The sequence below is a fragment of the Littorina saxatilis genome, linkage group LG9, assembly GCF_037325665.1.
Source record: "Littorina saxatilis isolate snail1 linkage group LG9, US_GU_Lsax_2.0, whole genome shotgun sequence".
Lineage (NCBI taxonomy): Eukaryota > Metazoa > Mollusca > Gastropoda > Littorinimorpha > Littorinidae > Littorina > Littorina saxatilis.
In genome coordinates this window covers 63397345-63411126 of record NC_090253.1, presented here as the reverse complement: position 1 = coordinate 63411126, position 13782 = coordinate 63397345, and the positions used below count along the sequence as shown (strand labels likewise).

Here is a 13782-nt window from a genome sequence, read left to right as displayed (position 1 = left end):
AGCTCAGGCCATCGCTCAGCACCTCCTTGTAGCGTCTGAGTTCCCAGATCTTTGTAGCGTTTGAGTTGTGAGTTGTTTGTAGCGTCGTCCTAGGGCACACTCCGTGCTGTCACAACAAAGTGAAACGAAGTGAAAAATGAAGTCATTGTTCCCAAATCTCTCATCCGCCTGCACCCCCTCCCATTCCTAGCCTGGTTACACTCCGTGCTTCGCCGCCTTCATTTCTCATTTTCTCCGCTCAAATTTTAAGCCAACCACGTGATCTTCATCCGCGTCACGTGATTCATCTCGAGGTGAATGATTTTCCTTTTTTGCTGTGGTTGTTTTTTGGTAATCAGAGACACCTCATCCGTGCGATATGAATCTGCCAGAAGAAGTGTTAGCACACAACTTTGTGAGGAGAATCAATCAGTCGTCCTTTAAAAATAGCCTAGTCAACGGGAAAAGACAGTACACACATTTCAATTTTGGGTAAAAGGCGTATTTTCAAACGCAATGGATTCTTGAGTTGTACACATTTCACGGAGGACATTTTACTTTAAACTGAAATTGAATTTGTGTAATCTCCGCACTGGAACGGCGTCACGGTTTGCACGGGCATTTTGCCATTGTTTTGGCCGATGAACTTCCGTCGCCTTAGTAAAACATAATGTCCAAATTTGGTGAAAAAGTCTGATATGCCTCACGTCACACGCGGGCGAATCGGACAATTTGGCAGAAAAAGTCACTCCAACGATTGACAGGATAAATGTTATAGTAGTTTGAGATGTATCCTGATACATTTTTATCAATAAAGAGAATAGAGGTAGCTCTCTCAATAAAAGTAATGTGGTGTAATGATTGATAATTTTTAGGGTAGCAGCAAAAACGGGCAAAATGTCAGCTGTTTTGAACAGATCATCAAATACACGTCAAAACGGCATAACATTTGGTATGCAAATTTGAGCATGTAATCATGCTTTTGGTACAAAATATCAAGAGAATTTACGGGTGTGTGGTCATTTATGACAGCGATTTTATGTTTCAATTCTCAAAGAAACAATAGGCATCAGTCTTAACATGCTATGGGGCAATCTGACATTTTCAATTTACATTGTTATTTCCAAAAATTAGTAAACTTCCGTTGGAATATGCGAAAGTTTCCTCACTACGTCTGATTGCTTTGATTTCCCTGCGCTGATACAGTTAGCTTCCTTGTGCACTCCAGGGTATTCAATTCCAACGCACTATAAATGTGGATTCAAAACACGAAAATTCTTAGGTGTTTTTGATTACATTTATAGTTTCATTGACTTTTAGGTTGGTGTTCTTGATAATAGGGAGTGTTCGGAGTTGTTCTATGTTTTATTAAGAATTCAGAGACGGAAAAAGAGAAGAAAAAGCGCAGTGTCAATTTCCTGGCTTTCATTTTGACTCCTACCTTATTTCAACGTCTCCCAGATCAACACACAATGTCACTAATCATTGTGAATCACACACACTTTAAAGGCAAAAAGAACAGGGTTTTAGGTGATAAGCTTTGTTTTATGATTAGTTCATTAATATGAATTTGGCAGCATTAAAACCTCGCCGTGTACTATCGTTTGCTGCAGCCATAATTATAGTGTTCTTTCTTTCTTTCCCTGCACTGTTTAAGAGGAAGTTGCGTTAGTGAGGACCACGAGAGATTCTAAACTACAAGAGAGAGACAGACAGAGACAGAGACAGCGACAAAGAGACAGAGACACCGAGAGAGAAAGACACAGACAGACAGACAGACGGACAGCAGGGCCCGGCGAAGCAGAGAGAAAGAGAGAGATGGAGAGAGTTTCATATACTGCTGCATCACTTTCTGATATGCACAGTCACAGTCCAGTTTCCTTCTTCTCTAACGTGACGAAAGATGAATGTACAGCCAAGAAGCCGGCACAGATATGCATAAGTGATGGCAGCTAGATAAATGGGGTTTTTTCTTTGCTGAATTCACATCCAAGGAGCCGGCACAGATATGCATAAGTGATGGGAGCTAGATGAATGGGTTTTTTTCTTTGCTGAATTCACATCCAAGGAGCCGGCACAGATATCCATAAGTGCATCTGTCACGAGTGCTCTCTGCTGTGAGTCACGTGCCAGAGACATACCTGGCACAGCCACGGGCTTGACGTTCACGTGTATCTCAATGCTCTTTGATGTGCAATGGGATTGTTTGAAGTCATTTGTCTTAAGCTTGGGGTTATACCTCGGAGTGGCCTTGAGACCGATTCCACACGACGCCGATCTATAAGGCCTAACAAAAAAAAAATAGGTGTGGTTACGGTAACCCGACCTACCCTATTTTTAGGGGCCGACCCTATAACTTTTTATTACATTTGTCAAAACAAAAAAAACAAAAAAACAAGTACAGAAAACGCAATGAAAGCGAAATCGCCCGAGTCGCACACTTATTTCCCTGTCAAGTAGGTTTAATTTGTACACATTAGAAAAAAAAAGTTTAAAAAAAAAGTGATTGCCTACCTTCCTACCCTATTTATTTTGGCTATGTTACCGTAACCACACCTTTTTTTTTTGGCCTAACAAACAATGTCACTTACTTACTTACTTACTTTATCACTTTATCATTTCATCACTTTATCACGTTATTACTTACTTAGTTTGTTAGTTACTTAGTTAGTACATTCGTTCGTTTGTTCGTTCGTTCGTTCGTTAGTAAGTAAGCTTGCTGGTTAGTTATACCTGACAATTTGTATTTATTTCTCGTTGTTCGAACAATAGCGGTGAAACAGCTTAATGCATTGCACATTGTTGTTGGAACAATAGCGGTGAAACAGCCTAATGCATTGCACATTGTTGTTGGAACAATAGCGGTGAAACAGCCTAATGCATTGCACATTGTTGTTGGAACAATAGCGGTGAAACAGCCTAATGCATTGCACATTGTTGTTGGAACAATAGCGGTGAAACAGCCTAATGCATTGCACATTGTTGTTGGAACAATAGCGGTGAAACAGCCTAATGCATTGCACATTGTTGTTGGAACAATAGCGGTGAAACAGCCTAATGCATTGCACATTGTTGTTGGAACAATAGCGGTGAAACAGCCTAATGCATTGCACATTGTTGTTGGAACAATAGCGGTGAAACAGCCTAATGCATTGCACATTGTTGTTGGAACAATAGCGGTGAAACAGCCTAATGCATTGCACATTGTTGTTGGAACAATAGCGGTGAAACAGCCTAATGCATTGCACATTGTTGTTGGAACAATAGCGGTGAAACAGCCTAATGCATTGCACATTGTTGTTGGAACAATAGCGGTGAAACAGCCTAATGCATTGCACATTGCTGTTGGAACAATAGCGGTGAAACAGCCCAATGCATTGCACATTGTTGTTTTCAATGTCGAGTTGGTTCTCCCCTGTGTTCCGTTACCCCCTCTGTTCCCCAGACCGTAAATCATTTCCACAATGCTCGTTTGACCTCTCTATGGCAGTGAGTCTTCTTCGTCGATAAATGTTATAACTTCTGTGACCTGATTATCTTCTCTTTTTTTTAAACCGCAATGACGCATGTTCGTACCTTTAAAAAAAAACAAACATTGTCATAGATTGCCGACTTATGAAACGCTAACAAAAACAAGTCAGTCACAGCATCCAGCGAAGAGATTTATAGAGCAAATCACGAAAATAATTATTGCTTGAAGCATTTAAAGTTGACCCTTATAAAATTGTTGTCTAAATAAAGGTAATCGTTTCGTGTTCAGTGGTCGTCAAGTGCACACTCTCAGCGCCCTCGTTTTGGGGTTATACCTCGGAGACAGTGTACGACAACTTGTTTTCATTGTTTTTAATCGTCTTTCTTTTGTTAAAATTAATGTTAACCAAGCCAAGTTTGTTTTGTTTTATTTCGTTTTGATTTGGTTTGGTTTGGTGTGGGTTTGTTTTTTCTTACCTCGTTTGTTTAGTGTTAATTTTAAACAGTTAGACGTCTTATTTCTCGAGTTTCTTCTCAGCATGTTTGTCCATTTCCTAAGCGACTACTTGTAGTTGATGGCAACGAAAAAATGCGCATGCGTGTTTACTGGCATCCGGTTCCGTCGCCCCGGTCGGTGCTTGATACCTTTTTCCCCCGAGCCCGGCTGAGTCACAGAGCCGCGTGTTTACATGATTTCTGTTTTGCTGTTGCTCCGCCATTCTCGTCTTCCTCCTCAGTCAAGACTTCACTGCTAAGTGTGTTTGCATCAGCTCGTGTGTCGCTGGGCCGTGCCGCATGGGCCGCTCGTGTTGGCTGTGTCAGCTAGTCTTTCCCAAGTTGCCGCGGAGACCTAAGGGGCAAATTACATCTGCACAGAGTCAGCGGCACAGACGACGCACTGCAGATTATTGAGGTAATTATTTTTTCCCCAGCCCGCTACACGTTGCGTGAAAAGAAAACAGGCCAAGTACTCGTCATAACCCCTGTCGCAGCATGCAAGGCCGCTGACTCTGCGCAGGTATAATTTGCCCTTAACGAGAAGTGTGGCTGGATTCCTGGCTGGGCGACCTGGGACTGTCTCCACGTGCATGAGTGTGGCGTCTCTCCTGTTTGTCAGTAGTTTGTGTTGCAAGAAAGGTTATGTTTCTGGGGCTCTTTTTCTGTCCTTTTTGTTTTTTTCCCGCGGAGTATAGTTCCCATCTAGGACGGGGCTAGATGTCAGTAGTGTTGCAGGAAAGGTTATCTTTCTGGGGCTCTTTTTTATTTTATTCTACTTTTTCCCGTGCAGTGTAGTTACCATCTAGGACGGGGCTAGATGTAAAGAAGCAAACTCCTACTCATTTTATCACCTACGAAATATAAAGCATTATCTGATTTGATCTGATCTGTCCTATCTAGTCCTATTTCATTTTACCTTTTCCTATCTTATCCTTTCCTATTTATCCTAATTTGTTTTTTTCTTATCATATCTTATCATATCTTATCATATCATATTTACCTAATCAGTTCTGTTTTTTTCTTTTCACTCTTTTCTTTTCTTTTCTTATCTTATCTTATCTTTAACTTTCACCAGAAGACGGTTAATGTGCTAGATATTCCGCCCTTTTATGTACATTGAAGTCCTGTACAAACCATGAATGTCGGTGTTTTTTTTCTTGTTTTTTTCCCATACAGCTGAGACGAGAAAGAAAAGAGCCTAAAGATTTTTTAAAAAAATTAAAAACGTGAAGTGCGTAGAGTACACAACTATTCTGTGCTTTGTTCTTTATTGGATGTCATAGTAATTATTGAAAGCTGATCGGTTTTTTGAGAGAAAATTGTTTACAAAGTTTTAAGGTGACTACGGGTCGAGGTCACTTCGCACCAGGAGTCGGTCTACTCCGATGTCATCGTTAATCTTGACGTTGACCAAAGAAATTAACGGTGCGTCGAAAATAGAGCAGGCCTCTCCGTTTCCTGGTCGCATTATTAACGCAAGCGGGGATCTAATTGACCCATTTCTCATTCAGATGATCCGTTTTCTCCCAAGTCGCAGAAAAGCACGTACGCTCGCTCGCACGCTTGCACGCTTGCGCGCATGCACAACACGCACACTCACACACACACACAAATACACACACACACACACGCACGCACGCATCAATGTGGAACAGGAAGGGTAAGAAATGAGACGAAAATAGGGTTGGAAAAAAATTGATTGAAAAACGTAAGATATGGGTCGGGGGGGGGGGGGGGGGGGGGGGACCAACGGAGAAAAGCAATTTGCTGGGTAAAACCAAGCTTTCTGTAACAGGAGCGAAACTGTGCTGAACAGTTCAAATAAAAGAATTCCTATCTGATGGCCCGTTTTCTTCAAGTTTCAAGAATGTGACCTTCAACTGTACGTGTAGACGCTGTGTTCGTGTGACCTTGTCGTTCATCTAGTTTTGACGTTACCTTTATTTCTTCCCGTTTTTACAATCTTGCGAAGTGACACCGATGTGTCCACAGTGCTGCATGGGATAAGAGCATTCTTCCACTTAGATACATACACACAATCAACAGTCTTCCACTTAGATACATACACACAATCACCAGTCTTCCACTTAGATACATACACACCATCAACAGTCTTCCACTTAGATACATACACACAATCAACAGTCTTCCACTTAGATACATACACACCATCAACAGTCTTCCACTTAGATACATACACACCATCAACAGTCTTCCACTTAGATACATACACACAATCAACAGTCTTCCACTTAGATACATACACACAATCAACAGTCTTCCACTTAGATACATACACACCATCAACAGTCTTCCACTTAGATACATACACACAATCAACAGTCTTCCACTTAGATACATACACACAATCAACAGTCTTCCACTTAGATACATACACACAATCACCAGTCTTCCACTTAGATACATACACACAATCACCAGTCTTCCACTTAGATACATACACACAATCAACAGTCTTCCACTTAGATACATACACACAATCAACAGTCTTCCACTTAGACACATACACACAATCAACAGTCTTCCACTTAGACACATACACACCATCAACAGTCTTCCACTCAGATACATACACACAATCACCAGTCTTCCACTTAGATACATACACACCATCAACAGTCTTCCACTTAGATACATACACACAATCAACAGTCTTCCACTTAGATACATACACACAATCACCAGTCTTCCACTTAGATACATACACACCATCACCAGTCTTCCACTTAGATACATCCACACCATCAACAGTCTTCCACTTAGATACATACACACAATCACCAGTCTTCCACTTAGATACATCCACACAATCACCAGTCTTCCACTTAGATACATACACACAATCACCAGTCTTCCACTTAGATACATCCACACCATCACCAGTCTTCCACTTAGATACATACACACCATCACCAGTCTTCCACTTAGATACATCCACACCATCACCAGTCTTCCACTTAGATACATACACACAATCACCAGTCTTCCACTTAGATACATACACACCATCACCAGTCTTCCACTTAGATACATACACACCATCAACAGTCTTCCACTTAGATACATACACACCATCAACAGTCTTCCACTTAGATACATACACACAATCAACAGTCTTCCACTTAGATACATACACACAATCACCAGTCTTCCACTTAGATACATACACACAATCACCAGTCTTCCACTTAGATACATACACACAATCACCAGTCTTCCACTTAGATACATACACACAATCACCAGTCTTCCACTTAGATACATACACACAATCACCAGTCTTCCACTTAGATACACACACACAATCAACAGTCTTCCACTTAGATACATACACACAATCACCAGTCTGACTCTTGGTACACACTGGGGATTTGTTACTGAATTTATTTCGTTAGTGACACTTGTGTTCATTTGGGAAGCATTGATTGAACAAAAACAGCTGGAGGTGGGGAGGGGGGGCTGGGGAGGAGGGCGGCGGTGGGCTATGTTAGCGGAATTCAGAAGGAAAACGTTAATATAAGATAAGATAAGAATACTGTAATGTCCATTTTAATTGTATGTACTGTACATAAACATGGAAATGTGTCTTCTGGCAGCACAGCGCATTACTCATAACACAAAGACGACAATCAAAAACATGATCGTACATAAATATACTTCTGAGATCATCAGGGTTCTAGAACAACTGAAAGAGCAAGTCATTTGGTTTTGTTGTAGTTTGAAATGAACATAATGCATGCAGCATGTTTCGTTGTACCCGTCGCGATATTGCCTTGAATGGTTGAAAACGACGTTAAACACCAAATAAAGAAAAGAAAGAAAGAAAGTTTCGTTGTACCATTTCTATTTACATCTACAGCCCAGCAATAACTGGATTGACCATGATGAGTTTTAACATTATGTCCTTATCGCTCAGGCACTCGCCCGTTCTGTGAATCGTATGGCATCCTGCAGAAGTGTGTCCCTGTTTGTCCCCGTTTCACCCAATGAGCGAATCGTTTCATTATTTGAAATCTTGCCACCACCACCCCGGACTTCCTGCCTCTTACTGGCTAGACATGAATGCATGTATGTGACAGAGATTGTGAAGAGTGTTTTGTTCTGGTGTCCTTTTCTGTTCAGTTTCAAACGTGGCACACGTCTAAAGGAAGAGACCATGTGTGAAGTATGTTTTTCATATCTACCTCGTTAGTGTTACTGCCTTTAGTAGTCTCATTGTTAGTCAAGACTTCTGCCCCCTACCCCCCCCCACCCACACCCCTACCCCTTCTCCCATCAAGAAAACGGTTGACCTTTGACGTCATCTTTGTCACCTTGACCTAGCACCTCCAATGGTCATCAACCGTTGAATGACTCTCGTCTTGATCCGTGCAACGTCCTCGCCCATCGACCACTGATTCATTCTAGTCAGTGTTCTGTGTGGTGGCACCAATGTTATTTCAGAAGGCAGGATCGTCCAGAATAGCGTTGATGTTTGACAGCCTTACCCGGTGTTCCCCCTCCTTGACTCAAGTACCACTATAGTCCATGAACCATTGATTGTTTTGATTTTTTTTATTGATTTTGTAAACATTATTTTTTACACTTTGACTCGTTGCAGTCGGTTCCCAGTGTTAAACCCCGGTCACACATAGACGCCGCTTCTACTACGATGGAAAAGTGTCCGAGAGCGTGGCTAATCGTGGGCCAAACGTGAGAGGATCTCCATGAGCGTGGTTTGGTCGGGGTGGGATCTGCTAGGTCGGGAAGCAGCACATTCTGCCCGCGCTTATTTTGAACTGCACAAAACAAGCGTAGCCGGGTCGTGGCGCAGTACTGTCGTGATGTAGGGTTTTTTTAAAATTTGCCATGTGCTGGATTCTGACGACGATATGCCCCGATTTGATAACTTGTTCAGATCAGAGTGATCGGTATGGTCTTCGTAAGGACGTAGAGCTGTGTGACCGGGACCTTTTACGATGACATTTTGTTTCAGAAGCCGGTGTCGTCAAACTGCGTCGACCAACCCCGGAGTTCTGGCCAAGGGGAAGCAGCCAGCTGTTTGTGGGTATCGTGCTGTGGTACGGAGTGCAGTCCCTTCACAGCGCGCAGGCAGAGACCCTGGTGGTGGATGTGGGGCACTGGACAGACGGACTTGGCTCTGGTGAGTGCATACCTTTAAACAACAGCAAAAGATGATTTTTTCCTAGCATTATAACCACGTCATGTCCCAAATAGACGCTAGTTCTGGGGACAGAAAAACCAAGTTAGCATAGCATAGCATAGCATAGCATAGCATAGCATAGCATAGCATAGCATAGCATAGCATAGCATAGCATAGCATAGCATAGCAGATTCTTTCCTTCCAGTGTAAAATATCAAGTAAGTAACCGCACATGTGTCCAGGTTGGTACGAGCACTAACAGCATGCGGACAAGCACCAAACATCTACGTTTGCAGATTGGCATTTTTATTATTTTTATTTTTTGTATGCGAATTTCTTTTGTCCTTGACTGAGCGAATTCAAACAAATTTAAATCTGTTTGTGCAAGGCTGACTGTCAGGCTGTTGGTTTGTGGTATGTGTCCAAATGTGACCCTCCACCACGGGATGAGTCACATGTCACCATTGCATGATTTTCATATTTGTGACCCTCCACCACGGAATGAGTCACATGTCACCATTGCATGATTTTCATATTTGTGACCCTCCACCACGGGATGAGTCACATGTCACCATTGCATGATTTTCATATTTGTGACCCTCCACCACGGAATGAGTCACATGTCACCATTGCATGATTTTCATATTTGTACATTTTCCTAAAGAGTATTTTATGCTCTATCCAGTGGTGAAAACCATTTCAGATAAGAGCAAAAACTGTTTGAGTTATAAGCCTGTGACTAAGGTGACCCTCACACTGTTATTAGACACTCCCCGGACTTATATTAAGCCTAGCGCAGAACCGCGCGAGGTGACATGCGACTCATTTCGTGGTGGAGGGTCACAAATGGAAGGATGTTCTTATTAAATGTAAAAGTCTGGACAGATTGGTGTTGGTTCACCAGATGGGTCTCACACGAAAGTCAATCAGAAAAGAAGGTACTTGATGTTGTCATTTCTCACGCTCACTGGTTATATTTGTTTAAAGTTTACGGTGTGAGAGTCACGGACGCTGTGGCCAAATACCCAGTCCGGTTTGCGGACGGAGAAAAGCAGATCAGATTGTTGTAGGTGAAGCACGTTCACGTTAAAACACAATCGTTTGACATTCGGGGTTGGCGGGATGTCTTCATAAGCCATTCTTTTTGTTTGGTGGCCTCTTTGCTCGGCTCACCGTCACGTACTGCTAAGCCTGACAATCCCGTGCCTGTGTTTGCTGGCCTCTCTGTTAACCTTGCCTGTCATCTGCCTGTGTTTCAGACCTAGAGCACATCTTCGGGTGGATACAGCTGCTGTCCACCCCGCTAGCTCTTCTGCCGGGACTGCTGATTGACAGACGTCGCCCTAGAGAACTGGGTATGACCGCTGTTTGTCACAGCTAGGCCGCACATTTTCTGTATGAACTGCATGTATAGATCTATATGTATGGATAGCTCAAATAAAAGGCCATCGCATCAAATACTGTGGGTGTTTTTTCCCCCACAATATCACCGATGTGTGTATTAAGCGCGACGCTTAAACGGTCAGGCTGAAAATCTGTTTCCATGGAAATGAAAAAAATTGTTAATTTGTAAATGTTTAACTATTGGACTTTGATTTCCCTTTGTGAGAGGTGTGTGTGTGCGTGTGGTCGTCTGTCAGTGTATAGATGTTTGTCGAAACCTGTTTCCCTGTTATTACCGTAATAACCGTTATTACCGTTATTACCGTTATTACTGTTATTACCGTTGCAGGCGTGGTCCTGAGCACGCACCACATGCAGAACATGATACCGGCTCTGGTGCTGACGTCACTGGTGGGCGTGGCGGAGAGGGTGGTGCTGATGGCGGGGAGGGGGGTGGTGGCCTGTCACGTGATGTCCTACGTGCTGCATGCGCTGCACCGTGTCTTCCACCTCGTGACGGGCCTCGCCTTCCTGCTGCACGTGTAGGTCTCTCTCTCTCTCTCTCTCTCTCTCTCTCTCTCTCTCTCTCTTTGTCTCTCTCTCTCTCTCTCTTTCTCTCTCTCTCTCTATTTTTCTCTCTGTCTCTCTCTCTCTCTCTGTCTCTCTCTTTCTCTCTCTCTCTCTCTCTCTATGTATCTCTCTTTAACTTTCTGTCTGTCTCTGGCAGACACTCTGTCTTATTCATTCTGTCTGTCTGTTAGTGTGTCTGTAGTTGTGTGTCTGTTTGCTTGTTTTTCAGTCTCTCTGCATCAAACTCTCTGTCTGTCATTATGACTGTCTGTCTGTCTGTCTGTCTGTATCTCTTTGTCTGACTTTCTGTCTATCTTTGTCTGTACGTCTGTGTGAGCTGTAAACTGATTGTGTGTGTCTCACGTGCAGACACTTTGCCCCGGAGAACACAGGGAAGAACGTGGGTCTGACGCTGGATGTGTCTGTCTGTCTGTGTGAACAGTAACATCTGTGTGTCTCGCGTGCAGGCACTTTGCCCCGGAGCACACAGGAAAGTACGTAGGTCTGACGCTGGATGTGTCTGTCTGTCTGTGTGAACAGTAACATGTGTGTGTCTCACGTGCAGACACTTTGCCCCGGAGAACACAGGGAAGAACGTGGGTCTGACGCTGGATGTGTCTGTCTGTCTGTGTGAACAGTAACATCTGTGTGTCTCACGTGCAGACACTTTGCCCCGGAGAACACAGGGAAGAACGTGGGTCTGACGCTGGATGTGTCTGTCTGTGTGAACAGTAACATGTGTGTGTCTCACGTGCAGGCACTTTGCCCCGGAGCACACAGGAAAGTACGTGGGGTTGACACTGGCTGTGTCTGCCGTCATCTCGTCCTTCCAGTTCCCGCTCAGAATCTTCCTCAAGGACCAGCCTATGGTGGTGAGTCATTGCTTTTTCTTCACCGCTGACTGTTCACCTAGTGGCGAGTCATTGTCTTTCTGTACCTGGTGGTGAGTGGTTGTCAGTCTGTCAGAATGCTTTGAAACTGCCAGCTTTTAGTTTTGGTTGTTTATTTGTTTGCCTACGTGTGTGATGGCTTTCTTGATCTGTAGTAGACCTATCGTTGACCTATGGGTGACTTGTATTGTTTTAGCCATAGGTTATTTCCATTTTGATCTGAGGGTGACTTCTATTGATGGTCTGTAAAGTGACGTGTATTCCGTGTTGCCTCTGCAGGTGCACTCCGTGATTACGTCACTGTTGGTGCTGACCCTGGGTCACGCCTTCCACGTGTGGAGCTGCTGCAGACGTCGCCTGATCCGCGACCACACTGACCGGGCGTACGACCCACTGCCCCGCACCCAGGGCCACGCGCTGCTCGCAGTGCACGTCCAGACCGACGACAGCAACTTGCCCCAGGAGATAGACGAGCAGCCGGGACCCAGCGGGACCTCTTCGGGCACCTACGGGCACGGGGCGTGTCCGGGCACCAGCGGGTGTTGCCCGGGTCCCAGCGGGGAGGGCGGCGGTCATCGGGAGGGCGGTGCGGGGGAAAGCCAGCACCGAGGGGGCAGCGGCTGTGAGGACGGCGGTGACCCCCAGGGCAGTGGGGGGTCAGGGGGGCGGAGCGATGAAGCCACGGAGGAAGTGGAGGCGGCAGGGGGGCCGGGCAGGGAGAGCGGCAAGGGCTGGAGTCACGACAAGGCCAAGGGGCGGGGCCTCAGGTTGGAGGGAGAGAGTGGGGGTGAGGAGGCCAGAGACATGTTGGCAGTGGAAGACAGGAGCCCGGTATCGGACAAGCGACGAGGCTCCAACAGGTCGCAGGGTGGGGGTGGGCGTGTTGACCTGTTGGCAGTGGAAGACAGAAGCCCTGTGTCGGACAAGCGACGAGGCTCCAACAGGTCGCAGGGTGGGGTTGGGGGTGTTGACCTGTTGGCAGTGGAAGACAGAAGCCCTGTGTCGGACAAGCGACGAGGCTCCAACAGGTCGCAGGGTGGGGGTGGAGGTGTTGACCTGTTGGCAGTGGAAGACAGAAGCCCTGTGTCGGACAAGAGAAGAGGCTCCAACCGGTCTGACAAACATCGCAACGGACTGCATGTGGTGATCAGAGAGCCAGACCTCAAGTCTTTCGGCATCGACTCGTGATCGTTACCCGCCTTTTGTTCGATGGATACGACTGCCATACACGCCATTTCCAGTGCAGCTGCTGTAGTGAGGATGATGTTCACACGATGTGTAGAGACTGATCAACGTTGACACATGCCGACTGCACCCTCAGCCAAGCAGGCACGGGCCACTGTTGGGTTAAATGCACGCCGTGTATTTAGCATGCGAACTCAAGTGAGCTACTTAATTGACCTAATTTACATTGCACTGGATCGGTAGGAAGCTCGGTTGTATTTGAATTTTACGCATTTGAAATTTTTTTCGTCTTCCCGCATTTGATTTTCCCGCATTTGGTGGTTTGAATTTCACGCATGTGAGCTTTTGAAAGTCACGCATGTGAGCTTTTGAAAATCACGCATGTAGTGTATGCGTTGGGGTGTGTGTACATGAGATAGAGTTGCTCGTGACCGATGATGAGTCTCAATTCACCTTGAAATAAGTTGAAACATTTAAGTTTTCTATTAGATGAGATGGTAAATTCTTCAAGAGGTAAATGAAGAATCATTCTGACACATGTCTTCAATTCTTTCACATACTCAAGCAATTTTTACAGTAAAACACATATACACATGTATCTCTTCACACACTCACATACACACACAAGGAGAGGAAAAAATA

The 13782-nt window shown here is 44.6% G+C and overlaps 1 protein-coding gene across 1 annotated transcript in view; it reads left to right on the top strand.

Annotated features, from left to right (window-relative positions):
• LOC138977317 (uncharacterized) overlaps positions 1-13143 on the top strand; it is a 25866-nt gene extending 12723 nt beyond the window's left edge. The window contains exons 6-11 of the mRNA XM_070350216.1: positions 8945-9112; positions 10372-10467; positions 10845-11037; positions 11435-11485; positions 11823-11937; positions 12235-13143. Of these exons, the coding sequence (XP_070206317.1) occupies positions 8945-9112; positions 10372-10467; positions 10845-11037; positions 11435-11485; positions 11823-11937; positions 12235-13143 (1532 nt within the window). The remainder of the gene's footprint in view (positions 1-8944; positions 9113-10371; positions 10468-10844; positions 11038-11434; positions 11486-11822; positions 11938-12234) is intronic.
• The last annotated feature ends 639 nt before the right edge of the window (positions 13144-13782 follow it).